Raw genomic sequence first — 27,779 nt, 5'->3', positions numbered from 1 at the left:
TAAACCCCGTAATGGCGGACAATAGGGTCCTAAAGTCCTATGTCAATTGTTTTGTGCAACGGTTAAAAACAGATTAAAACGCATTCATGATCACTTTTTTCATTAAAATGCAAAAAATAGAACAGGGCAACATTTTTCCGATGGATAAACTACGGTCCGCTTAGAACAAGCTGTCAAGTAGGACCTTCTTGTCAAGTAGGGTTGCGTTGTTATTTTTTTCAAATTAATTTAAAAATCGATTTTAAATCCTTCTCGGTCGTACAAAATGTCATTGGGATTGGATACCCAGATTTGAGGATGTCCTCTTATCAGTGTTTTGTGGATGACCCCTTATATAAATGTTTCGTTTATTTGTAAATAAAGTACATTAAAAAAGAAAATCCCGTTTTACGCCAAAACCCCGCAATAGCGCTCCCCCGATTTGCGCTCAAACCCCGAAATAACGCTCCCCAGAATTGCGCTCTTCCTCGGTTTGCGCCCCCCCAAAAAGAGCGCACTTAAGGGATTTATTGTATTCAGTTACATTTAAAAAACGGGTTTGAAAGATTGGTCTAAGTTTGTTTTTTATGCTTAACACTGCAAATATGAAATTTACCGGAAGTTCCGGATTACCGAAACTGTTTCCCCCGAAAAAGCCCCTGGTGGATTGAAAAACCTTCTCCTCAAATCAAATGCAACTGGAAGTAACCCGCCGATACATTCGATTGCCGCAGTGCACAAAATCCTCGCCAGAGCTAGTTTTACAGATTGGAATCAAAAATTAGCCACCCTTACCTTTCATTTACCGCCAGAACATTTGAAATCGGCTAATTTCCATTTTTTGAGCGACGTTCCTTCAACGTTCGACATTTCCAAATGTTGATCCAGCAAACAAAACAGCGCACTGCTGACAGACCGCGGATGAACTTTTCTTTTGTTCTACTAGGGAAATTGGGGGTAAAACGGTCAAATTGGCAAACATTGTTGTATTAAAATTTTGCCATTCTGATGCGTTTAAATGGTCAAATTTGATGTAAAAATGCCTAATTTACTGTAAAAATGAATTACATGGCTTCAAAGTAGCGATATTTACGAAAAAATAATTATTTTCTAATTAAACCGAATGATGAAATAATCATTTAACCCCAATGCACCCCTGAATCTTTTTTTCGCGGTGTTCATTCGCTCGCGCCAACTCGCGATCTCCGGGCGGTGAACTTTTCGCCCAATTTTGTCGCCGGAACTTTTCAATGAGAAGATTAATACACACAGAATGATCTATAGAAAATATATTTAGTACTGTCAGTGGGGGTGACATTGGGTCTGGGGGGTGAGATTGGGTTCAAGTGATTTTTTACGGATTTCCCCATTTCTCAGATTCTTCTTAATTAAACTGAATTCTGTTAAAAGGTTTGTGTAGGGAACATCTTAAGATGACTTCGCTGAAAAAATCTCGTTCCTAGAGCAAATCCTGTTATTTTGACAGCTGTCTTAAGTTGAGGTACGTTTTTGGCCAAAAATGACCTCTTGAAAAATAATTTTTCTAAAATTTTTGTTGGGATTGCTCAAAAACTACTCAAATGTTTGAAAATCTCCACTTCAAACATTGTAGCATGTCAATACGATTCCCTTGAACAAGACACACTGTTGGATGACTTGTTTTTACCATATCGTTGTATTTGATCATCATTTTAGTTTCATTTGACCCAATGTCACCCCTTCTAAGGGGTGACATTGGGTCAATTTTCAAACTATTGGCATTTAAGGTAGTGTTCATCAAAATCCACCATATTTTGGGAAAATGTTAGTAAACTATCTAAGAACAAATCTACGTAGGAAGATTTTCGATGTTAATTATTTTTGTTATTAAGTAATTACGAGAGGTGTATCGTTTTTTGACCCATAGTCACCCCCACTGACGGTATGTATAAAACTTTATTGTGATATCAATCGAGAAAAATATAGAACAATCAATTTTATAAAAGTTCATACTTCAGAATCGTTTATTTCTCTTCAATTTTTAAATAATGTTCCAGTTTTTATTTAAACAAATACATAAAAAAGTTGTTTTCTTTTTCTCTATTCGCTACAATGATCAGTAAATGCATTGATTTGATCGATTGGTTATTCTCTTCACGCGCGATTTTTTCCTCTTTTTCCTCCAATGCTCGAGTTGTTTTTTTTTTCTTTGCTATTTCACAGTTTTAGAAATTAAACTATACTGATACATTTTTTTTCTTCTTTTTATTATTCGCTACCGCAGGAGAGAAAAAAGTCTCTCGCGATTTTTGTTTTTCTTAAACCTACCAACCGCAACAGAAAAGGAATTCGTTTCAATTAGACTAATTGCCGGCAACGCCGATCGCGCTTCTTCGTTTGAGTCCCCCTAAAAGATGTTTGTTTTTTACATGATAGTTTTTTCTTCGTTTTTTTGTGAAACAAAAATCCATGAATTAAGCGACTTTAACTTTTTCGTAATTAGCTATTTTTGTTTAGTTGATTTTGTCACGTAAAATTAAAGTTGTTACTTTTTGCTGAGTTTAGCTACCGGGGCAGGGCTAAGGATTAATGTGGTGGAAAAATAAACTTAAACTTAAAAGAAGCTGCTTGTCAGTTGGTTAACTTAACACTAACATTTTCCACTAAGTAATGTACACGAAATGGGATGTAATTTTAATGGTTTTTCAAAGGAAACGGTGTGAAAATAGATTAGTTTGTTACCATTTTGTTTTGTTGTCGTTTTTAAGTAGAGCACCATAGAATTAACAGAGTGTTTCTTTTGTTTGTGAACCAGTGTGTTTCGCATTTGTTGGCTTACAATTAGAGCTAAAACGTGGATTAAAATTCGAATGTAAAACAGGGCTGGTTTAAAGGTTTTAACCTTAAGTAGAACGATTCGAGTCTGGGAGAGAAGAATGGTTTGAAGAAAGTTTGTGCCGATTTGACGTGGAATTTTGGAAATGTTGGTACGTTTCTTCTTAGATGAATACTGGAAGGTGTCTTGCTTTGATTTCTATGTGTTTTTTTTTAATGGAAAACTAAGTTACGTTAGAATTAACTGAAATCTTCTTCTTCGCAGTGTGTGTGTGACGACATATTTTGCTGCCATTTAATCCTAAAAAAATAGTCACTTATTCTTCCCACTTTCCCCTTCTCGACTCTCCCTCGTGTGATTCTACTAATCTTGTATGTTTCTTTTTTTATTTGTTTGTGTGTGTATCAGTCATTGATTGTATTCTCGTTCGAACTGTGTTCTTCTCCGCAATAAAAAATCCTTACCGACTATAGACTTTTCAAATTTTCAATGAAAACATTAGACCTAGAGTGTGTGTGTTGTTGTTTTATTACTAACTGCTAATGCGCTCTCTCTCATTTTCTCTCTTTCTAGCTCTTTTCTCATTTAGATACGTTCATTCCGTTTCCGTTTTACTCTATCTTACAACAATGTTTTCACTTCGTTCCTAAATTGCGATTTTGCCTTTCGGAGCTGCGCGGATTTGATAATGTTTGTTTCAATGTAAGTGTGTGGTTTTTTCTTCTATTTTTGCGATTTCTAATCTCTTCAGAATTGTTCGCCGTTTCGAAACGGTTTCTTTTTTTATCTGGCTGCGATTTGATTTTTTTTTACACGAGTTGTTTATTTATCTACCACAACTGTAGTGTCAGGGTAGAGTTGTTAGCGATGGAACTTTTGTCATCCCTGTTAGTAAACATGATGATATTTTCTGCGATTTATATTATTTTTGCCTTCCTCACCTCACTGAGGCAAGGCTATAAAATCACTCAAAAATTGAACTTTTTAAATAAGCCTCCCAGATATACCTTTACGTATACATATCGGCTCAGAATCAAATTCTGAGCAAATGTCTGTGCGTGTGGATGGACGTAGAATTTTTTTTCTCACTCACTTTTCTCGGAACTGGCTCGACCGATTTTGTCCGGATCTATATTTTTGGATTTACCTTCAGGTTCTTTAAGTCTTTTTTAAATTTCATCCGGCTTGGTGCAGTACTTTAAAAGATATGTTCGAAAAACTGTTTTGGTTGATACTAAAAAGGGTCATTATTTACATAATTTGAAAGCTCCGGCGGATAGCTGTCGGAACTTTACTCTCAGTGCACGCACACAAACACTGCAGTGCTTTCAAATGGTTCATTAAATTTATCATACCTAGATGGCAGCACTCAGATATATAGTGTCTTTACTAAGTAAGCGTTAGCCAAAGCTTTCGTAGTGTGTGGTTGCAAGGCTTTTAGCAGGAAGGCATTAAGTAACGTTTTAAAAAAAGTTTTATGTTAAACAAAAATATTCAAAACATTGAACGTTCATTATTTTATAATTTGGTTGAATCTATTAATAGATTTGGAAAAATACTAATTTTAAGTTATTAACTATAGTTATTTTGTGAACTCAGCTCAGAAAGAATTCGTAATATTTTTTTGTACATTCCTAATGTTTTTATTTATTCAGCACCAAATTCTCTGCCAAATGATCGAAAATTGGTGAATGTTTGACAGTTTGTAGACTACTGATTCAAAAAAGATACACTAAATTATCGATTTACCATCATTTTCAAAGATTCTGTGACGCATCACCCAATTGTTACAACCCCAAAAATACCCCTTTCTAATAAGTCATTTTTCTAAATGAAGCATCTCTGAACATGCTATTCCTCCAAATGAGTACTTCCTCAAATGGCTATGTCTCTTAATAGTCGTTTCTCAGGTTCCTGAACTCATCATGATATCGAAAAAATATTTAACGAATGCTAGGGTTAATCAGGAAAAAAGGAAACCGGAACCAAACAATTTTAATGAATATTTAACTATCAAGATTTCATATCGGCTCAGAAAAAAGAATCGGAATTTGCTTTAAAAAAACACTCCAGTCCGATTTCGTTAATTTTTATTTAATAATCTTCTAGAACTGCGCTACACAGTAAAACAGTTTATTTTTGAAAGGTTTAAAATTTGGTTGGTTGAATATTTTCTCACTTTTGATTAATTTTATTTTTTTTTATTTTTAAATGTGTAAAAATGTCAACCTGATGAAATTCACCAGTTTCTTATTTTGACACAAAATCTGTCACCATTCCTTGATTAATATTACCATCATTTCTTTGCTGATTAGTTTTAATTTAATTTATAAGTTTACACAAATTAAAACTGTTTTAAATTATTTCGTCGTTATGCGTTGGAACTTTTTTCATGAAAATAAAGAACGAAAAATAATTATTCAAAAAGAGGTTAGTGAGATTATTTCTGTAGACATTATCCGTGAATTGAGTAAAAAAAGGATATCTCCCGACTGGGTTGTCAGCTTATCAATGTTGAAGGATAAGTGAAAAGAAGTATTTTAATCACAAAAATTTATAACAATCGGACTACAACAAGCTTTATACTGTAAACTTACAAAACTGCATTTTCACATAAACAAATAGCCTGGTTTTTTGTAGAATTTATCCAATTAAAGATAAGAATACTGGAATGCAAATTCATAATCAAGAACAAAAAAACTTTAACTCAAATGTCAATGGGTGCCGTTAAGTTTTCAATGCTTTCACTAAGAATATATGTTTCGAAAATGTAGTTAATTTCAAAATATTAAAATGCACTCAAAATTGTTCACAAAAAATCGTATACTTCGAAAATAATCAAATTTTCATCATTTGCAATATGGATATCAAACGAAGCGCAATTTTTTATTTTGTTTTCACTTAATTTTTTTGTAAAATACTAAAATTTTCATAATTTCAATTATTGGTATCAAACGAATTGTAATTTGGTATGCTTATGCAGTTTATTAGAGTTTTCTTTTGTGAAAATTAAAAAAAAATCACAAATTACCGTATTTTTTCGGAAATACTCAAATGTACAAAATTTGCAATATGGATATAAAATGAATTGAAATTTCGTATGCTTTTTAAGTTTATTTAAGTTTTCTTTTAGGAAAGAAGTAAAATTTTCACATATTACCATATTTTTTCGACAACTAAAATTTTCAAAATCTGAAAGATGTGTATCAAACGAAGGGAAATTTCGCATACTTTATACCAAATTTTGCGTTGTTTGATACCCATATTGCAAATTAAAAAAATATGAGTATTTACGAAAAAATACGGTATTTTGTGAAAATTTTCGTATTTTACAAAAAACTCTAAAAAACTGAAATAGCAATCAAAATTTCTTTTCGTTTGGTACCCATATTACAAATTATGAAAATTTGAGTACATTCGAAAAATACGATGTTTTGTGAAAATTTTATTATTTTCGAAAAAAAAATCAATTAATGTGAAAAAGCAAACAAAATTTCGCTTCGTTTGATACCCAAATTGCATATTTTGAAAATTTAAGAATTTTCGAAAAAGTACGAAAATTTGTGAAAATTTTAGTATTTTCCAAAAAAACTCTAATAAAGTGAAAAATCATACACAATTTCACTTCGTTTGTAACCAATATTATAAATTATGAATGATTTTCAAAAAATAAATTCATGATGATATGATATGGTTGAATTAAGTCGATTTTAGAAAGATTTTAAAATGAGTTTTTGTACATTATCGGCGATATGATTATTGCCGATAAAATTATTGAAATAACGATAACGATAACGATAGATTATCGTTATCGTTATCGAGCCACGATAATTTGATTGTTAACAACCTTGATTAATATTATTTTTTCGAATTAAAAAAAGCTTGAAACAAAAAGCAGTCATTTGAAAAAGTTGAAATATGAAGTAATTCGTGTCAAATATTCAGTTTTCTTTTAAATTGTGAAGATTTTGATGTGCAATTCGAATATCAATGTTGATTTATCAAGTTGTCAGTGTTTTCATGATTTTTCAGTGCAAAAGCTGTTTAAATTATATAACCGTTAAGGTTAATGCTTAAATGCAAATTATTTGATTTTTTTGTCATTATATTTTATGTGAGTATCTAAACCAAGTTAAAAACTACAAATTTTTGGATTTCAATTGATATTATTTTTTTCCATTTAAGAAAAACATGCTTTAGCTACATTTTTACATACCTACTCATGAAATAAGGCTACGAGAACCAAAAAATTGGAAAAAGTGTAGTTGTTTAATAAAATTTGATTAACAAAATTTGTTGTGATTTCATCTTAAATTTTAACTACAAAAAAAAACTATTGCCAAACTCATGTTGGAATCGCTTTTAAAAATTTAAGCAATGTGACAAATCGAAAAAGAACAATAAATTTTGGTAAATTATGTTAAAGTTAAACTCTATTTTCAGATTGAGTTTTCAATAGATTTAACAAGCTAGAACAAGGATCGGTCGGCAATGGACGGCAGTAATGCTGTTGAGATTCCAGTTCAGGCGAAATTAGTTGTATTCTCAACCATGAATTCTTACGTATTTTACGTAAATTACCATCTCCAAGCGAAGCGAAATTATTTTTGCATTGAAAGTATAAAATGTTTTTTTCTGTTGGACAAATTTCCATTCACTTAGAAAACTGCATCGAATTCAAATGTCAGTGGAATAGACAAACTAGACAAACACTTCGTTTAGACAAGCTAACAAAAAAAAACCCTGCAGTAGAATGTAATTTGCCCTGATCCAAAATGTCCCATTTTGCACGACATAATTAGAAAAGCCCTTTTTATAACATCGCAGCTCGGAAGGGAAGTCAGTCAGAAGGAAATTTCTCTTTTGAACAAGTCCCCGTCACAATTTTTTAGCTTGAGAGGCATCGCAGTACTCGTTCAGATAATTTCAGTTTTTAATGGTTTAAAATATGAAAAAATCTAAATTTCATTCCAGCACTTCTAGTAAGAAAGGTTCAAAATGCACTTTAGTTCAAACAAAAGCATATTTTAATCTCAAATTCAATACACAGTTGTTTGCAAGTTGGATGCAAATAATTCACCGCTCAACAACCCTGCCCTGCTTTAGATTTCTCCCCCATTTAACCTCAATCTGTCCAAAGTTTCGCAGCCAAGTTAAATTTTAATATTCTACTTAGATATAAACGCACGACATTTCGCTTCGATCTCACATTCTCTCTTTTTCGCAACCACTTTTAATTTAGCTGCATTCTACGAATTTCGAAACACGTGTGACACGAGATATGGTTGCGGTTACGCGCGATGACAGGTCGCCCGCGCGTTGGAGTCTCTACCGGAGATCATGTTGTAATTTCTTCTTAACTTTTGTCGTCTGTGTTAAAATTTTGATTCCTTGTTGTGATGAGGGTGTATAAAAAATGACCTAACCGTTAATGGCAACTTAAGAACTAAAATTACGTAGACACAGAGCGACATTCGAACGCATGAAGACACAGGACACAAAGTAGCTATTACGAAAGGCTCACGACGAAATAAATAAAATAAGTTAACCTAGAAAGTTGCATCAATAGTGCTCGGCTAATGCTGCTAGAGAAGTTACAAGTCTTGATGGTTGTGGTCTTGGCTGAGCTGCCTTCGCCGTCGGCTGGGTCGTCGTCGAGCTGCTGTCAGACCTCCGTCTGCTGGACGCTGTTGGCCCACTTGACCTTGTTTTGTTTGGGCCGCGGTGGTTGGCCACTTCCGCCGGACGACGACAACGACGAGCTGGACTGGTGCTGCTGGGATGGTTGAAGCTGCTGCTGCGTTGGATGATGATGGTGGTGGTGATGATGGGGTGGCTGCTGCTGGTGGTGTTGCATCGCCGTCGGTAAGTCCTGCTCGAACTCGGAGTCGTCGATTTCGCACAGGTGCGTCGAAAGATCGCTGTTCGAGTGGTTCGAGCTGTTTAGGTTGCGCGAGTGGCTGAGCAGGGAGCTGCTTTCGCCTGTGGAGGGGAGAAAGAGAAGGAGAGAAAAGTTTGAATTTGATGAAAAGTTGATTTGGTGGAGACCCATGGTGTGTTACTTCAGTTGAAGAACTATGCGTCTCCATTAATTTGCAATGCATTTTACGACAAGAAATATTTTTGTTAAAAATATTTAACTTAAAAGGCATTAAAAATCATTGTCAATAATTAAAATTTTAGTTGAAAAATTTGGACAATCTATTGTAAACTATTATAAAAATTAAATTTTGTCCCATACCCTTAGAATTGCAATATTTCTGCAGTTCCTGCAAAATTCTGCAGCCAAAAAAAAGGTAACATTTTTTTTTCCTTCAACTCTCTCTTCTACAGAAGTTCTGCAAGAGAGCAAAAAAGGGAGAGAAATATTAAACTAAGCAGCTACCCAGAAAATTACGGGAACGTGCTTGTTGCCAATTTTGTGCCCAGTTTTAGAATTCTGTAAGTACGGGAATAGACCTTTTGTTAAACGTTTATTTCAGCTTTTTGAATCAAATAGGGCACTTTCATGCTTGTTACAAATTTTGGGCCACAGATCGAAAAATACGGACAACTTGAGGAAAATAAATATTTGCATTGATAAATTGAAAAAACAACAATTTTTCTGAAACACAACCGTCATTACGTAGAAAGCATTTTTTTTAGAATTAAAAAAAACAGCTATTTTTTGTGATTTAGAACAACTTTTTGATAATTTCAAATGACAAAACTGTTTACCTTTCATCGCAGAAAAAAACTGTACTGAAAAGGGACCATTCATAAACCACGTGGACATTTTTTAGGGAATCTCAATCCCCCACCCCCTCTTCGTGGACAATTGTCCAAACAAAAAAATCTTTTTTGTATGGAGCGTGGACAATATTTTGCACTCGTTGGAAAGGTTTTTTGATAACCTAACCAACGTTGGGTCGGATGATGGACACGGACATAGTTTAACTACATTTAAGTGAGATCCGGCTTCAAAAAAGTACATCAATATCACTTAAGTGGCCATATCTCGAGACAGGGTTGCCAGATCTTCAATGTTTTAGACTCGTTGGAAAGGTGTTTTGATAATCTAACCAACAATGGGTCGGATGGTGGATCCGGACATAGTTTACATACCAATTCCTTTATTTAACTTTTTCACTTAAATTTGGATTCCTTAAATACCGATTTTTTCAATTCCGGAATTTTTGATATGTTTTATGGGACTCAAAAGTCATCTTATGAGCCATAGCGCATTATGATGCAAAATCTGGTTCAAGAGATATGATTTAAAAAAATGTGATATCAACCGAATTTTCGATTTATATTTTTTATGGTTGAAATTTTTGACTTTGAAAATCGGACAATTAGTTTCTGAGATACAGCTGAGATAAAATGAGTTTTCTATGTGTCACCTAATTAGCCTGTATTTTCAACTGTCGATATATCAGAAACTTTTGATTCAATTTCTAATATTAAAATTTCAACCGTTGTGAAATTTTCTGATCATTTCAAATAGATAATTTTCCTGATTCCATAGCTTTTTTAATATTTTTATTGAAAAGATCATTGAATACCGAGAGTTTCCAGTAGTTTTCAATAGTTTCCGAGATATTGTCAGTTGAAAATAACAGGCTCATCAGGTGACGATTTGCAAAAAAAAAACCGTTCTCCTCAATTTTATGTTAGGCTGTATATCAGAAAGATTTTCAAAGTTTCAAAAAGAAAATTGTAGGAAATTATCTCAGCTTTCAAAATTATATTTGTCAGGAGTTCTTTCAAAAAGTATATTTTAAATGCGATACAACGAAAAGAAATCGAAAATTTATACCTAAGTAGCTATAACTTGAAAACGGTACCGTAAACCGGGGTGACTTTGATAGGATTTCAATTTGTTTTTAGCATATTTTCCAACAAATAATGTTTTTCTCAAGATTGTTATTTTTAAAATATGTACTGGGGTAGACTACACAAAGTCCATGCACTATTTCGGAATAAAAAGTTTTTTCAATAATGTTTAAAAAAATAGTTACGTTAAAAATTCTTAGTTTTAATTCCGGGGTCACTTTTCTTGTTAAAATCATATTTAAGATATTCAAACTTTATTTGTACCCTAAATGTACCGTCACTAAAGCAGCTGATATAGTTTTTAAGAAAAAAAAAACAATGTTTATATTTAGTTAACTAAGTGTATATGATTTTAAGCAAAATACATATAAATTTAAGGTAAAATTGTTAAAAAGTCGAAATTTCGCCTAAAATTTGTTAAAACTGTTTTTTTAAAATAAAATTATCGATTTATTTTGCATTTTTTACGTATTTTAATTGTACTTACGTATTTTAATTGTACTCTTCATTTTGCGGAAAAATCGCAAACCTGTCAAAGTCACCTCGTTTTACGGTACATTTCATAAAATAATAATAAGGGTTCATTCAAAAATTACGTTCATGAATAGGGGGTGCGTAACAGGGGGGGGGGAGTGGGGGGGGGGGGGTTCTGAAATCCCGAACAAACCCTAATAATAATAATAATAATAATATGGAGTACTTTTCGATTGCAAATTCGATTTCACTTTAAAAAAAACATATTTTTAACAATTTTTTTGTTTAAATTTTACTTTTAGTGATAAAAAGTTTAACATAAAATCGATTTTTTCGTGTATCTATCTTTTTTTTCCGAAAAGTCCTACAACTTTGCCGATGACACCAAAAACAAGATACAGAATTTTAAACACTAACATACACATTTTGTAATTTTGTATGACCAGCCCCCAAAATTGAATGGAAAATTTTCTCATTATTATTTCATTAAGGATTACTAAACATGAAATTTAAGAAAAAAAAACTTGATTCGGTTCTTTATTTTGCGAACAGTTTTTTCGCGAAAAAAGAACTTCACAGATGGAGACGCATGGTAATCCACCACCCCACTTGAAACAACCCCGCTTCTCCATCTCCTCAAAGGTTTCCTCACTCACCGCCACTGTGCAGCACCATGTCGATATCACTGGGTTCGCGCCGGTTGCGTCGCTTCGTCACCGGGAAGCCGTACGCCTGGATGCCGTCCTCGTCCTCGTCGGACTCAACGAGCTGGTGGGGGCCCACCTCGAGCCCGTTCAAGGGCTTCCTACTTGCTCCTCCTGGTCCTCCCCCTCCTCCTCCCCCTGTTAGTGGGGCACATTCACCCTCGGTTTCGCTCTGGATGTTGTACTTGGGCAAGTAGCTGTTCGGGTGTCGTAGATAACTATCAGCTGGGGGTAGAAGAACGAGAATTTTGAGGTTAGTTTTAAGTCATTTGGTAGATTTTTAGTCATGTATCACTTACGTGTATTTACTTTTAAAGGCACTAATTTGGGGTAGCATTTAGAGAGAGAGAGAGGGATACAAATTGGACTTGAGGACAAGTTTCGTCAAATATCGAATTAAAAGGCGCTCACCTGTATTGAATCTGTAGTCCTCACTGCCGCTGTCGAGAGGATTCAGACATGGAATGGAAGTGTTCTGCTCGAAGCCCAGCGACAGCGGCTGCTCGCTCTGGTCGCACTCCGAGTCGTCCACGAACTCGGACTCGTTGTCCTCGTTGAGCGTTTCGATGTCCCGCGCCGGGTCCACTGGGCCAAGGACTAAAGAAAGCGAGACGTTAGTCATTTTTAATTACGATAAGTAGCTTCTTCAATACTCACTCGGAGGTAGCAGGTTGTTCTTCGGGTGTGACTCGTTGCTCTCGTTGCTGTGGAAGCTGGACGAGTCGGGGACTTCGCTGCCGGGCACCTCGGTGATGTTTGGCAGTGGATGGTGCCCCCGGCCGACCCAGTCCGAGCAGTCCCAATGGTAGGCGCCGTGCACGGACAGCCCCGGGGACTCCTCGAAACTGCTGTGTTGCTGCATCTGCAGTTGTGGCGGTTGGAGCAGCGTTGGCGAATGGGGCATGTTCAGCAGGCGACCCTGCAGGATTCCGGACTGCTGCTGCTTGTGCGATCGGTGGGAGTCCAGGGACGAGATGGGACTGATCCGCTTGAGGTCGTTGTTGATCTTGGAGTCGGTGAAGGTTTGCATCTGCATCTGGTCGACCCATTTCTGTTTGTGCAGGGACTCGGTGTCGCTCGAGGCGTTACCGCTGTTGATGTTGACCAGTTGTTGGTTGGGTCGGACCGAGGCTTTTCGGTATTCTGGCGGGACGTTTTCGAGCTCGTCTCCAGCAGAGCCGTAACTTCGCAGGGTGTCCAGGTTGTTGTACTGTAGCATTGCGTTGCACGTGTACGGATGATCGTTGTTGCTGCTAGGAGTGTACGAGACCGGCCGTTGCTGCATGTCGCGCTGGATGATCTCCAGGTTGCTCATCTTGGACGATCGCTTGTACTGCGAGTTGTCCGATACCGAGTTCAGGACCATGGCTTTCGGGTCGTTGTTGATCTTCTCGTGGCGATGAACGCGTCGCTTCTTCCTGCAGACAACCACGATGCCGTAGATCAGCAAGCTCAGTATGACGAGACCTCCCAAGGCGATCGCAAACAGCACCCACTGCTCGGAGGTTACCGAATTGAACGGGATCCTCAGCGGGAAGGTGTACAGCGGATCGCCACAGCTAGCTCCGGTCATCTCAGGTGGGCAGACACACCGGAAGCTACCCGCTTCGTTGATACAGGTCGCACCGTTACCGCAAGGTTGCTGCTCGCACTCATCTATGTCGATCTCACAGGTCGTCCCCGTGTAACCACGACACATACAAAGCGGACCATCGTCCCCTTCTTCACAAACTCCACCGTTCCGGCACGGATTTGGAGTGCAGAACCTTCCGTAGTCGCACCGCTTGCCGCTCATCCTCGCCGGGCAGTCGCACGTGTAGTTTCCAGGACTCAACTTCGAACACTTCCCCCCATACAAGCAAGGTGACGAAGCGCACGGATCCAGATCTTCCTTGCAGAACAGTCCTGAGAATCTCGAGTGGCACAAACACTCAAAGTTGCCACCTCCAATATCCGTACAGGTGCCTCCGTTCCAGCACGGCTGCGTCCCACAAACTCCCAGCGGAACCAGGATCGCGGAAGCATCACAACTGAACTCCACGTTGGCGAATCGTCTCAAACTCGCCACGGAACTAGCTCCGTTCATGTGCAGCGGAACCGGGATCTTCGACAGCTTAATATCGTCCATGCAGCCCATGTAACCACGCTGAATGTCCTCAAATCCGAGCACCGTCGGATGCTGCTTGACCTCCGCTCCAAAGTAGATATCGTCCGACTGGAGGTTCAACACTCCGTTCACTCCCGGGGCGTTCCCACTAGCTACGTGCTTGTTATCCACAATCACCCGAGCGCTGTTACCTTCACGCTCCAACCGTACCTCGTGCCACAACCCGTCCGATACGAAGATGCTCGTAACACTGACCATTCCCTCTCCAGAACCCAAGTCGAACCTGTACTGAATCACCCCATTCACAATCTCCAGTATATTGTAGTCCACCTTCCCCGACGAGTACATAATGTTCCCCGTCGGCTGCACCGTCCTAATCCTCAAGCTCAACATCAGCTGATCCTCCAGGTTCTTCTTCGCGATCTCCTTCTCAATCCTGTAGTGCGCATAGCTCTTCCCGCTGAACGACACCGGATTCCTCGGCGTGTAGCACGTCTCATCGTTGCACTTGCTGATATCCCGATCGCACTTTGGCCCCGCGAAACCCTCCGGACAGATGCAGTGATAGCCCTGATCCGACGAGTCCGGCACGCAGTTCTTGTAGTTCGGACAAGGCGCCTTCGAGCACTCGTTCACCGCGTGCTGGCACTTGTCCCCGCCGTAACCCTCCTTGCAGTTGCACTCCATCTTGTGGATGTGCCGCGCCGACACGAAGCTCGTCACGTCCGTCGAGATGGGGTTCACGATCTTCGGATCCAGCACCAGCTTGTCCTCGCACTCGCCGTGCGTGCAAAAGTTGGGCAAACACTTGGACTTGACGACCTCGTCGATCTGCAGCTTGGTCGCGTCCTCGATCTCCTCCAGATTGTCGTCGATCGCCTTGCGGATCTCGTACGCCGAGTAGTACCCGGTCGGGCCTTTCCGTACTGTGAACAACACGTCAAGATCGTTGATAGTGCCGCGTCGGTGACGCGGACTCTCGAGCAAGTGCGTCACGTTGCTCAAATCCCGTCGGAAGCGGTGGTGAATCAGGTTGATGTCGTCGGTTGACTTCTGCACCGAGATGATTATGATGTCCTTGATCTTGCAACCCATCGAGTTCCGGACGGACCTTATGAAACCCTTTCTGTGACTCAGAATGAACGACTCCGGACTGACCTTGGTAAACCGAATCACGATCGAGTTGGTCAGCATGTCATCGGTTACCAACTCAACCGCTACCTTCACGATCGTGTACGACGAGAACTTCCCGTCCGACACCGTCACATTTACCCGGTAATCTCCAACGTCCAACCGTGGAAACGCGTACAGCACTCCGTCATTCCGTGAGATGTTAAACAAATTCGTCGGCGAGTACAACACCCCGGCGGTCGGTGCCAGCCCGAACGTCAACGTATCGTACTGATCCTGATCCGTAGCGAACACCTTCCCAATCACACCACCCGGGTATTCGTCCAGGAACGAGTTGATCGAGATGTCCAGCGGGGTGATCACCGGCGGGTACTGCGACTCCTCGATCACCTTCACCGAGACCCACGTGTCCGAATACAGTGGCGGTGCTCCGTTGTCAAACACCCGGATCTGCAGCTGGTACGAGTCCTTAATCTTGCTGTTGAAGCGTGTTGCTGTGCGTAGAATGCCGTCCTGCTCGATGCGGAACGCTCCCCCGTCGTTTCCAGACCGGAAGTCGAACGTGTACGGTGCGGCGTTTGGCGCGGAATCCGCGTCCGTTACCTCAAACTTCAGCAGTGTATACCCGATCTGCTTGTCCTCCTGCACCACAGCCGTGTAGTTCTGAATGGTAAAGATTGGCGGATTGTCGTTCGCGTCGGATATCTCAATGTTGACCAGCACGTACGCGGTCAGCGTAGGCAGTCCGTTATCCCGCGCCTGAACTTCGAGCACGTAGTTCGAGATCGACTCCCGATCGAGCGTTCCCGCCACCGAGATGTACCCCGTCTCCGGCTCGATCGCAAACTGACCCATCCGATCGCCGCGCTCGATCTTGTAACTGACCCGACCGTTCTCCTCTGCGTCCATGTCGTTCGCTCGCACCTGCAGTATCTTGTCCCCCTTCTGGGCGTCCTCTCGGATGCGTGCCGTGTAAGAGTTCTGCGTAAACTGTGGCGGATTGTCGTTGCTGTCCGTCACGGAGATATTCACTGTAGCGAGGTTGCTCAACGGAGGCGTTCCTCCATCGACCGCTTGTATTGTCAGGAAGTAATCCTTGGCGCGTTCGTAGTCCAGCGTGTCCGCCAGCGACAGGATTCCCGTCCTGTTGTTCATGGCGAACTTGCGGTGCTCGTTTCCTCCGATGATCGAGTAGTTGATCTCGGCGTTTATGCCGGTGTCCTTGGAGGTGGCGAGCACCTTCAGGATCTCCGATCCAACCGAGTTGATCTCGGGGACTGACGCGAAGTAGTGCTTGGAGGTGAACTCTGGTGGGTTGTCGTTGATGTCCTGCACGTTGACGATCAGGAAGGCGCTGTTGAAGAGCGATGGTTTGCCCTGGTCGGTTGCCCGCACGGTTAGGTTGTACAGGGCCTTGACCTCACGATCGAGTGGTTTCGAGAGCGTTACGATGCCGCTGTCCGGAGCGATTCGGAAGTGATCGCGGTACGAGTCGATGAACGAGTACTTGATCTTGCGGTTGACGCCGATGTCGGCGTCCGTGGCGTGGATCTTGGTGACGAGCGTGCCAACTTCCGCGTCCTCCGGTAGCGTTACGCTGTACGGATTGAGCGAGAACTCCGGCGGGTTGTCGTTGAGATCGGTGACGACGATCACGATCTGGGAGGAGCACTCCCAGCCGGGATGATCACGATCCTGGACGTGTGCCGTGAGTTGGTACTTGGATTGGGTTTCGCGATCGAGTTGGCGTGCGGTCTTCAGCTGGCCGGAATCCTTGTCCAGGTTGAAGTCCTCGGCTCCGTTGCCGGTCAGGTAGAAGCGCAACCGACTATTTGCGGGTTCATCGATGTCGTTTGCCTGGATCTGCAGCACAAACGTGCCCGGGTGAACTCCTTCGCTTAACTGCTCGCGATATCGATACTTCAAGCAGTAAGGAGGATTGTCGTTGGCGTCCAGCACGGTGATCGAGATGTTGGTGGTCGAGGTGTATTTGCCGTCGGTGACGATCACGCCCAGCTCGTAGCGGGAGATGCTTTCGCGATCGAGCGCCTTTACGACAAACACCTCGCCGGTGTTTTTGATCTGGAACTGGGACAGCGGATCGCCGGAAATTATGTAGTACTCAATGGGCGTTTTGAGATCGACGTCTTTGTCGGTGGTGGAGATCTGCAGAACTACCGTTCCAGGTAGTGCGTCTTCGCTGACGCTCGAGTTGTATCGCGATTCCTTGAACGTCGGAGGACAGTCGTTGTAGTCTTTAAGCCGTATGATCACCGTAGTTCTCGTAGCATGTTTAGGCTGCCCATTATCGGTCGCGATCACCTGGAACTTGTAGTCCTCTCGCTTCTCCTTATCCAACGGAACTAGCGTAGTGATCCACCCCGTGTAAGCGTCAACATCGAAGATGTTCACGATATCTCCAACGTCAGCCGACAACGAGTACCGAATATCCCCATTCGAACCACTATCCGAATCCCGTGCCGTCAACTTCATGATCGAACTTCCCTTCTCGATGTTCTCCGCCAGCACGAACGAGTAGGGATTACTTTCGAAGATCGGTGTATTATCGTTCTCGTCCTGCACGTGCAGGATCACCTCGGTAACCGCCGTCAATGGTGGACTTGGGTCAGTTTCAGCGAGGATCGCGATCAGATGGACATCTTTCAACTCACGATCAAGCGTCTTCGCAAGCCGTAGCTCTCCGGCATTGTTGATCGAGAACTGCGGTTCTTCCAGCTCGTCTGAGAGGATGCGATACGACGCCGTTACGTTGCCGGACAGCTTGAGCCGGGTGATCACCGTTCCAGGGAGGGAACTCTCCGACAGGAAGAGTAACTTTTCTTTCTTTTCGAAGACGGGCGGGTTGTCCGCTGAACTCATGATGTAGATATCGATCGGGACGTCGGTGTACAGTGACGGAGTTCCGCCGTCATTCGCGCGAATGAAGAACTGGAACAGTTGGTTTTCTGTGTGGATGATCAAGGCATGTTAGAACAGTTACCCTGTACGACCCTCGCCCAAGAACTTACCCCATTGTGTTGCGCTCTTCTTCAGATAAATCCCGCCCGTGTTCTCGTCGATCCCGAACAGATCCTTCACCCCGCTGTTCTGCGAGTCAAAGATCGAGTACTTCACCACCGCGTTCTGGTTGTCATCCTCGTCAATCGCCTTCACCCGGAAGAACGTCGTATTGACCGTCAGGTTACCCTGGATCAGCGCCTTATACTCCCGGTACAAAAACACCGGCGCGTTGTCGTTCTCGTCGCCGACCTTTACGCGAACCGTCGCGAACCCGGCGCGACCTCCGGCGTCCACCGCCATGATCGGCACCTCGTACAGCTTCTTCTGCTCGCGGTCGAGCCGCTTCTTCGTCACGATCTCGCCCTTTTCCTTGTCGATCGAGAAGTACTCCTGAATCTCGTCCGAGATGATGCTGTACGAGAGCCGACCGTACTCGCCAAAGTCCTTGTCGGTGGCTTTGACCTGGAACGAGAATAATCCGAGTTGAAAAAATCATGCAAAGAGCTCCGAATCAAATCTCAATGAACATTTATTCGAGTGTTTAATTTTGAATGATCTTGTATTGAATGTGAGAACTCCAATCACTATTCATAGCGCACGTTACAAAAATCGCTTCGTTTTGAATAAATAGTGATGGAAAACTGTTTAATTCGCTCACAAATCGAAATGCCAAATACCTTGCATAACCCAGTGTTTCATTGGAAGTGCGAAAATTTAATATCACTTTACACCGAGAGAGATAGAGAGAATGTTAGCTCTGCGTAGGATATTCCAGGAATCGCGCAAACAAGTACACACACACACACGGTGCCGGTGGCGGCACCAGGACTAATTTATTTTCTCCCGTATCGTAAAATTTAATTATTCTCGCGGGGCGGCAGCTGATTGGCGCCAAAATTCCGGGGTCATGGACGGAAGTGGTCCGTTCGAAGGTCGCACTTAACCCGAATCGTTGCGTCAGGTGAGCTGATTTGAGTCTCACTTTTGCGGTACCTATTTCTTTAACATGCTGCTCGTAATCTAGGGATGACCCCTCCCGGGGTACAGGTGTTAACCTCAATAATGGGCTTCCGACTGGCGGATGATAATAGAAACACGTTAGTACCTACGAGTGGTTTCCGGTTGTCACCGGATACAATTCCAGTTAGTACATTCACAATTAGGTAAATTAATGATTCAGAAAGGGGTTTCCGCGGCGGTTGAGTACTAGGGTGGTCCAAATCCGGACTTTTTTGGGGCTACCCCCTGAAATCAAAGATTGACCCATCACTAGGCTAAATTCCAAATTTGAGCTCATTCTGACCACGGGAACCCCTCCCTTCAATCGCTTAAAGTTTGTATGGGAAAAATCGTCAAAATGTATGGAGAAAAGCAACTGTTTTACTTTTTTTCCTGTGGAAGGCGCCATAATTATCCGATTCTTACCATTTCTCAAATGTAGAACCTTCATTAAATTTAGAACAACTTTCCCAAGACACCATATTTTTAGAATTTTTTCCCGCCCAAAACTGACCATTTTTGCGCGGCGCAAAACGAAAAAAAACACAACAATAGATATCATAATATAAGAGCGTGTGAGAGAGAATACAAATTTGATGAATTAGTTCATCCATGAATCGTCATCTGTTCTGATCCAAACTTAATTGCAAACGTTTTGGATTTTAATTTATCTGCTTTTGTTACAAGAAATACCATCCAGTTTTTTTTAGATAAAAAAGAAAGGAATTTTCTTTAGATTTTTTTTAAAGCTGAATCCAAATGAGTATCTTAAAGGAAGGCCGCAACTGCAAGATCTGAAGGTTGTTAACGATTGTGCAGAAGAGAATCGAAAAATTTACAGGTAAATTGACAAAAAATGATAAACAGTTGCAATATTTGTTGCATTTGTTAATCTTAGAAATTGTTCATCCCTTCCTCAAAATCGTTACTTAATCCTGGTTGGTGCCTTCCTCATATCAATCTAAATTTTTATTTGATAATTGAAAATGTGTTCAAATTAGAGGTGGGCAAAATCGCTCTTTTTTAGGAGCCGCTCATTTTCGTTCGCTCATTAAAAAGAGCCGCTCTTTTGAACGGCTCTTTCGCTCTTTTTCAAAATTTTGATGAAAAGGTTTTTTTTTAAGAATCGTGTGATTTTATAAGTTTTTTTCTCATTGGACTTTTATAAATTATTTGATGAAAAAAAAAAAACTGAAAACGAGAAGATGCCCTTGAAAACCATAGGTCTTGGTGGTCTCTATGTCAAGATTTCTACTCGAACCTAAACATTCGAGTAATAGAATGGCATCCAAACTTAAATCTAGGATGCCAGACAAATTTCTATTAATTTTAAAATTGTATTTATTTCTACATGAAGTGAAATAATGCTAATATTTTATTTGGAGAAAATATTCTGTGATTTTTTTTCTACATTCTGATTTAATCGATAAAATCTCTAAACTATTCAGTAGATTTTTGGTAATATTTTAACAAATCATTAACTTTTGGGATTAATTTTTAAAAGCATCGAAAACAAATTTAATACTATTTTTTTTAAAATTCAATAAATTAAATTTATGTCAAAAATAATGCCATCTTGAAACGGTTCTTTCAAAAGACCGGAGTTTAAAAAAGAACCGTGGTTCTTTTTTTTGTGAGCCACGGTTCGTTCGCTCTTTTTAATGAACCGGCTCTTTGAGCGGCTCGCTCTTTTTTTGCCCACCTCTAGTTCATATGATACAAATAACTTGACATTTTTTCAAACAGTTTGAAACGGAAGCTTCTTTTTGTTTTTTTTTGTGCTTAAGTAATATTTTATTTTTTTGCTTAAGTAATATTTTATTTTTTTCAGTTGCTCCTCTGCATCCGATGAGCTCGGATCGTTTGCTTTGCTGTCGTTTGTCTTATTGTTATCAATATGAAAACAAAAGAACCTCAGTCCGCGAAAGTGAATTCTACTCAACGTGCCGGCTGGCTGCGGAATTATCCTAAGTCAGCTGCTGGACCATTTATCGTTTTAATACGACAGTTAGATACCCCGATAAACCTGATCAAAGTGGCTGATGCCGTCAACCGTTATTACACGACGGTGTCCGGAGTCAGCAAACAAAATCGATACACAATGAAAGTTGTTTTATCCGACCGTGACGAAGCAAACCATCTCACACAAAATCCGACATTCACGGAATCTTATCGTGTGTATGTGCCGTGTCGTAATGTGGAGATCGATGGTATTGTTTATGAGCCTGGACTTGACCCAAATGATCTTCAAAAGCATGGAACAGGGAAGTTCAAAAATCCTGCCATGCAAAATATACCCATCGTTCGATGCAATCAATTGGCAAAGTTTTCGCCGGAACACGACAAGTACATCCCTGCCAACGGAATGCGAATAACCTTCGCCGGAACGATTCTTCCCGACTTTGTCGAGTACAAACGAGTGATCATTCCAGTACGACTCTTCATCCCGAAGGTCATGTACTGCTACAGATGTCACCAATACGGACACACAGCAAAGTTTTGCAGAAACCCTGAACGGAGCTCTGGAGCAGCTTGTACAAGCTGTAATTGTGTTCACCAACGTATCCAGCAATGTTCGAACTTCAAGGTTATGTCCCTCAAACTGAAACATCAATACAAGCAATCCTACAACAACAACAAAGCCTGCTCAACTGGACATCAGCAAGATTCAACGAATCCTACACAACCAGACCAAACACCACTGTGTAACCAGCAAAGCCATCAACAGAAGTCCTCATCGAAGATCAACCCATTGTTCACTCTTCCCCAGCTGGTATCACTTATCAGTAATGCAGCTGGTTTTGGGGACGAATGGAATGGAGTGATCAACGCAGCAATGCCATTTTGGAAACATCTTTGGAGATTTATTGTATTAAAAATACCCGAACTTGACCCTTTTGTAACATCTTAGTTACCAAACATGTAATCTGAAACTCGGCTCCGTAAAGTTAATTCGAGTGAGCCTTAATAAATAAACGAACGGAAAAAAAAATATTTTATTTTTGTTTAAATATATAAAAAATATTGTGATGATATTTAAAATATTGTGATTGGAAAACACTCGAACTTGATTGGTACTTTTAACCCTCTACTGCCCAATTTTTTTCGAAAATTTTTATTTTTCCCGTGTTCAGGAGGTCATTTTGAGCAATTTTTGTTCTACGAAAAACTTAACTTCTCTTGTTTTATGTTTTTCTTGTGTAATTTTGAATATTTTAATTTGCATTTATCTTGTTTAGTTTATGTTTGTTTTTGGTAGTATTTTGCCTATTCTACCACTTCCTATCATTACATTTTGCCTATTCATTTGTTTCATGTTTTTACAGTCACTTTTTCAATTTTTTTGCTTGGTTTTCACATTTTCTGCTGTAAAATGGCACCATTATCATTTAAATTGTAAAAAACGCGTAGAGGCATAGTCTGGGACACTAAAAAATTTACTGCATACTTCTTTTTACTTAAAATATAAGAAATGTTAATAAAAAAAACACAGCCAAAGTTCACCTCTAAAAAAAAATACATTTTCAAAAACAATGGCAAAGTCACATTTTAGTGTCTAGTCCCAGATGTCCCCTTCAAGCTGCAGGTCGACCCGAGTTGATATCGGGATGGAACATTTTGCCTTCCTCACCTTCATGTATACATATCGACTCAGAATCGAAAACTGAACAAATGTCTGTGTGTGTATGTGTGTGTGTGTATGTGTGTGTGTGTGTGTGTATGTGTGTGTGTGTATGTATGTATGTGACCGAAATTCTCACTGAGTTTTCCAGTGAGTTCCAGTTGGTATCGACTTGGTATAGGGTCCCATACATCGCTATTGAATTGTTTGAAGTTTTGATAACAAGTTCAAAAGTTATGTATAAAAATGTGTTTTCACATATTTCCAGATCTCATTTATATGCATGTAAACGATGTTCGGATCCATCATCTGACCCATCGTTGGTTAGGTAATTGAGAGACCTTTTCAACGAGTCCACAACATTGAAGATCTGGCAACCCTGTCTCGAATTATGACTACTTAAGTGATATTTATGTGCTTTTTTGAAGCCGGATCTCATTTAAATGTATGCAAACGATATCCGGATCCATCACCCGATCCATCGTTGGTTAGGTAATTGAGAGACCTTTCCAACGAGTCCACAACATTGAAGATCTGGCAACCCTGTCTCGAGTTATGACCACTTAAGTGAAATTTATGTACTTTTTTGCAGCCGCATCCCAAATAAATGTATGCAAACGATTGCCGGATCCATCATCCGACCCATCGTTGATAAGGTTATTGAGAGACATTTTCAACGAGTCCACAACAATGAAGATCTGGCAACCCTGTCTCGAGTTATGACCACTTAAGTAATATTTATGTACTTTTTTGTAGCCGGATCTCAATTAAATATATGCAAACGATGGCCGGATCCATCATCTGACCCATCGTTGGTTAGGTAATCGAAAACCCTTTCCAACGAGTCCACAACATTGATAATCTGGCAACCCTGTCTCGATTTATGACCAGTTTAGTTATATCTGTGTACTTATTTTTCTGGATCTAAAAAAAATAGCTGGAATATGTGTCCAAACCACTCATTTTACCCATTGTAGGTAAAAAGTGAGGAAGGCATCAACCACATAGGTGGATTAAGTTAGTTTTTTTTATTTGAGTTTGAAAATTATGCTATTTTTTCACTAAAATGCTAATAACTCCCTTTTGATTTAACCAATTGGGATGCTGCTCCCTGCATTTTGTTGCATTTTTAAGCCCTTTCAGGTGTATTTTGAATTTTGAAATTAAATTGAATTTCGCCTTAGTCAGTGTTTATTTCAAGCTGTCATTAGCTCGATGAAGGGATTTTTTTTAAAATGCATATTTCTAAACATGGATTCATTTTGAATTTCCAGAAACTCATTCAACTAATGTGATTAAAATTCAACTCACATTGTTCGTATGTAGCAAGCTTAATTAAAAGCTGCAAATGGCATCTTTAGTCAAAACATGCACTTATTGCTAAATTTAAGAGCGTAACATTCGACACATCCACGTCAAACTCCTCCTCCCTTCGAGGGTACAAACGAGCTGCACATAAACCACAAAGCCAGGCGCTTCCCATTAATGTTAAGTGCCAACATACTCAAAACACCCACCCACACACACACACACACACTCGACTCATCGTTTTAGTCGCAGTTTTTGAAGTGCATTGTCCTCATTATCACTTTTGAAGACGCGCGCGCCCCGCCGTTGGTGACAACAACAAAAACAACGACAAACGCCTCTTTTCTCTCGCGCGGGCACACCACAACACAACGACACAATGACACACACGACACTTTTATTCACGCGCGCGCGCCCCACAAACGAGACTTAATTCGCCGTTGCTGTGTGTGTGTGTAGAAAAGCCACAAACACAGCACTCTAGAGCAACGGCAAACGACTTGGGGAAGGATGCAACCCACCAACCCATCCACCCACGAGCCGCCCTTTTTTGGGGCGCTGCACGCGAAAACACACTCATTATGCTTTAATTTATGCTGAAAGCAGCACAAACACACACACACTTTTAAAATTAGCGAAGCAACAAAGGCAAGAGCACCGCAAAATGATGAAAACATTGTGTGTGTGTGAGAGGGGGAGGTCGTTTGCGGGCGTTGGAAATGATTGAAGGATCTCAAAGCTAGAACGTATCATTTTATTCGTGCATATTTTAGGATATCTTTTCAGAGAGTAACAAAAATATGTAAGGACACCAGTTTTGGTTTCATTTTTTGATAATACCTAATGATTTTCAAATAGGCATGTTTTAAGAATAAGGTTATGTGTATAGTTAAAAGGTATCAATGTTAAATTTTCGACTTTAATTTAAAACTAATTTGAGGAAAACTTCCTTATCTGAAAAAAAAAAACAAATATATTTTCTGGAAAAGAAGAGAAAGTCATTCAAGCAGTTTTTTTTATCTTTTACATAAAAAAAATCATTTTTTTTTTTTGCAAAGTACTTTTTGATTGCAAATAAGATTTTCCTTAAAAACGTTACTTAATCCACCTTTAGGTGGTTGGTGCCTTCCTCACATTCATACAGGACATCGTCGCTTGTGTACAATCTTCTAACACAGCGATTCTCAACGGGGGTACCGGGCCTACTTGATTTACATGGCAGGGGGTACCGGCCTAGAAGAAGGTTGAGAATAGCTGTTCTAACACGTCGTATCTTTTTACAACAGACCGATCACAAAATCACACTGGCGATAACATTTATGTCATTTGAAAGGTCTTTCAACTGACGACGTGTCGTATGATGGACCCGGACATCATTTTAATCGAAAAATCAAGATCCGGCCTCCAAAAAGTGTATAAATAACACTGAATTGCTAATAACTTTTGATAGGATTGTCAGATCTTCGATGATGGTTTTGTTAATACCTTTCTAAAAATATATAACATGACGGGTTTTTTGCCTTCCTCATCTCACTGAGGCAAGGCTTTAAAATCACTCAAAAATTGAACTTCTTAAATATACCTTCTAGATATACCTTCACGTATACCTATCGACTCAGAATCAAATTCTGAACAAATGTCTGTGGGGATGTGTGTAGACATGATTTTTTTTCCACACGATTTTCTCAGAACTGGCTGAACCGATTTTGGCCGGGTCAGCCTTATTCGATTCGTTTTGAGGTCCCATAAGACCCTATTAAAATTTATTCTGTTTAGTAAAGTATTTAAAAAGTTATGCTAAGAAAAAGATTTTTGTATCTACAAAAAAGGGTGATTTTTTTGCATAACCTCAAAAGGCCGGGTCTTTTTGTTTACGTGCAAGAGTCGCGCCAGATGCGAAACGCCCGGTTGCCACATTGCTTCAAATCAGAGTCTGCATGTTTTCTGGAAATGTCTGTATCAGGTTTATATTTTTTTCATAAACTTATTTTCATTATTTCTTTTTAAATGTGAGGAAGGCACCAACCACCTAATGGTGGATTAAGAAACGTTTTTATACAAAAAATCTCCCGGACTTCGTTCAAATCGTTTTTATAGCATAACTTTTGAAGTACTATTCTGTACCAAGGGAATGATGGAACGAGAGGAATCACAAATCCGCATAAATAATTTCAAGATTGTTCAGGTGTAAACCGAAAACGCGATCAATAATTAAAGTGGAAGAATAAGGCTTTTAACTACTTATTTAATTGTCGGTGTGCAGGACGAAAAAACCTACCCCAGCGCAATCCGGAATATCTCCGGTAATCCTGGACCATCTGTTTCGTCCCTTCGTCAGTGGAAACTAGAAGGAATTCCGGATCTTTTGCAACCGGAAGCGTCCAATTTGGTCGATTCTATCAAAAGTTACAATAATTTTAAGATAAAAAAAAACTACCTGAAAAATCCCACCCGAGCGTACAAGTGTTAATCATTTCCTGGCGTACATTCAATTTTGCACTCCAAAACCAGTCATTAAATTGGAAAAATAAAATTTCTTTTTTCAAATTTTCATTTCTTGATTTGTGTGCACCTATGTCGAAGACCAAGATTGTTTACTTTTTGCTCTTTGGTCTGACAGTTTTGGTCTGACAGATTTGGTCTGACAGCTTTATCATGGATTTTGGTCTGGTCTAGGCGAGGGATAGAACACAGAACCTTCCTGTTCTATATTAAGGTTTTATGGGACCCCAAGACGGATCGAATGAGGTCAAAACGATCAAAATCGGTTCAGCCAGTCCTGAGATAATCGAGTGCATATTTTTCGGAGCACGGACTTACAGACATACACACGCACAGACATTTGTTCAGAATTTGATTCTGAGTCGATAGGTATACGTGAAGGTGGGTCTGCGAGGTCGAATTTAGAAGTTCATTTTTCGAGTGATTATATAGCCTTACCTGAGTAAGGTGAGGAAGGCAATATATCATGTTTATCACAATATTTTGGTTGATGATATTCTTTTTATATAGCAAAATAAAAAAAAATTGTCGTTCTAAACAAATGATTTTTTTTAAATTGTTTTTTTTTTCAATTTATGATTTCGACTGTTAAGTAAATGTTTAAAATTTCACTTTTTTTATTTGGATGAAAGTTTCCAGGTCTAAAGAAAGAAGGCTCCATGTAATTTTAGTCATACTAAATGGTCATGTAAATATTTGAAAATCTGTATCTTGAGAAGGGATCTTTTTTCATACTTTTTGCTCTTTTCGTCGAAAATGGTAAACAATACAAATCGATTTTCAAATTTATCCTTATATTACAAAAATTTAAGTTAATCATGAAATAATTGATTTAATTAGATGTTTTTAAAGCGTGATTATTAAAAATTGCACAATATTTCACAAAAGTTGTATTTATTTGCTTTTAAAGTCGAACCATTAATTGCATTAAAACCAATAGTTTTCAAAACTTCAAGAGAAAACTTAGAAAATATAATTGTTGACGTGGTTTATAGAAGGTCCCTAAATGGGTTTCATCTAACCAAAAAAAAAAAAATAAGAAAGTGGTTGTAAAACTATGGGTGATTCGAAAATTTTATTAATCCAAACAAATCATGTAAAATTTTCAAAGTTTTATTCAAAAAATTTACAAAATACCGTGTTTTTCTAAAATACTTAAATTTTCATATTACACAAAATGAGTATCAAACTAAATGAATTTTGTATTTTTTTAAAGAATTTTTTTTGATAAGACTTTAATTTTATGATTTGCAATGTGGGTGTTCAATGATTTGAAATTTCTAATACCGTATTTTTTTCGAA

The 27,779-nt window shown here is 39.6% G+C and overlaps 1 protein-coding gene across 9 annotated transcripts in view; it reads right to left on the bottom strand.

The window, feature by feature from the left end:
• Positions 1 to 2,099: 2,099 nt before the first annotated feature.
• The window catches only part of LOC120423636 (fat-like cadherin-related tumor suppressor homolog), an 861,295-nt gene continuing 835,615 nt past the window's right edge, over positions 2,100 to 27,779 (bottom strand). For 6 of the 9 annotated variants that reach the window (XM_052708242.1, XM_052708241.1, XM_052708239.1 and 3 more), the window contains 6 exons: positions 18,055 to 18,508; positions 12,445 to 17,991; positions 12,199 to 12,384; positions 12,087 to 12,107; positions 11,740 to 12,012; positions 2,100 to 8,776 (listed from right to left, as the gene is read on the bottom strand). In XM_052708242.1, the coding sequence (XP_052564202.1) occupies positions 8,460 to 8,776; positions 11,740 to 12,012; positions 12,087 to 12,107; positions 12,199 to 12,384; positions 12,445 to 17,991; positions 18,055 to 18,508 (6,798 nt within the window). In that variant the 3' untranslated portion in view covers positions 2,100 to 8,459. Of the gene's footprint in view, positions 8,777 to 11,734; positions 12,013 to 12,086; positions 12,108 to 12,198; positions 12,385 to 12,444; positions 17,992 to 18,054; positions 18,509 to 27,779 lie in introns of all 9 variants that reach the window. The other 3 variants (XM_052708243.1, XM_052708246.1, XM_052708240.1) reach the window with 2 other exon arrangements.

The sequence above is a fragment of the Culex pipiens genome, chromosome 2, assembly GCF_016801865.2.
Source record: "Culex pipiens pallens isolate TS chromosome 2, TS_CPP_V2, whole genome shotgun sequence".
NCBI lineage: Eukaryota > Metazoa > Arthropoda > Insecta > Diptera > Culicidae > Culex > Culex pipiens.
This window is presented reverse-complemented; position numbering and strand designations above follow the sequence as displayed.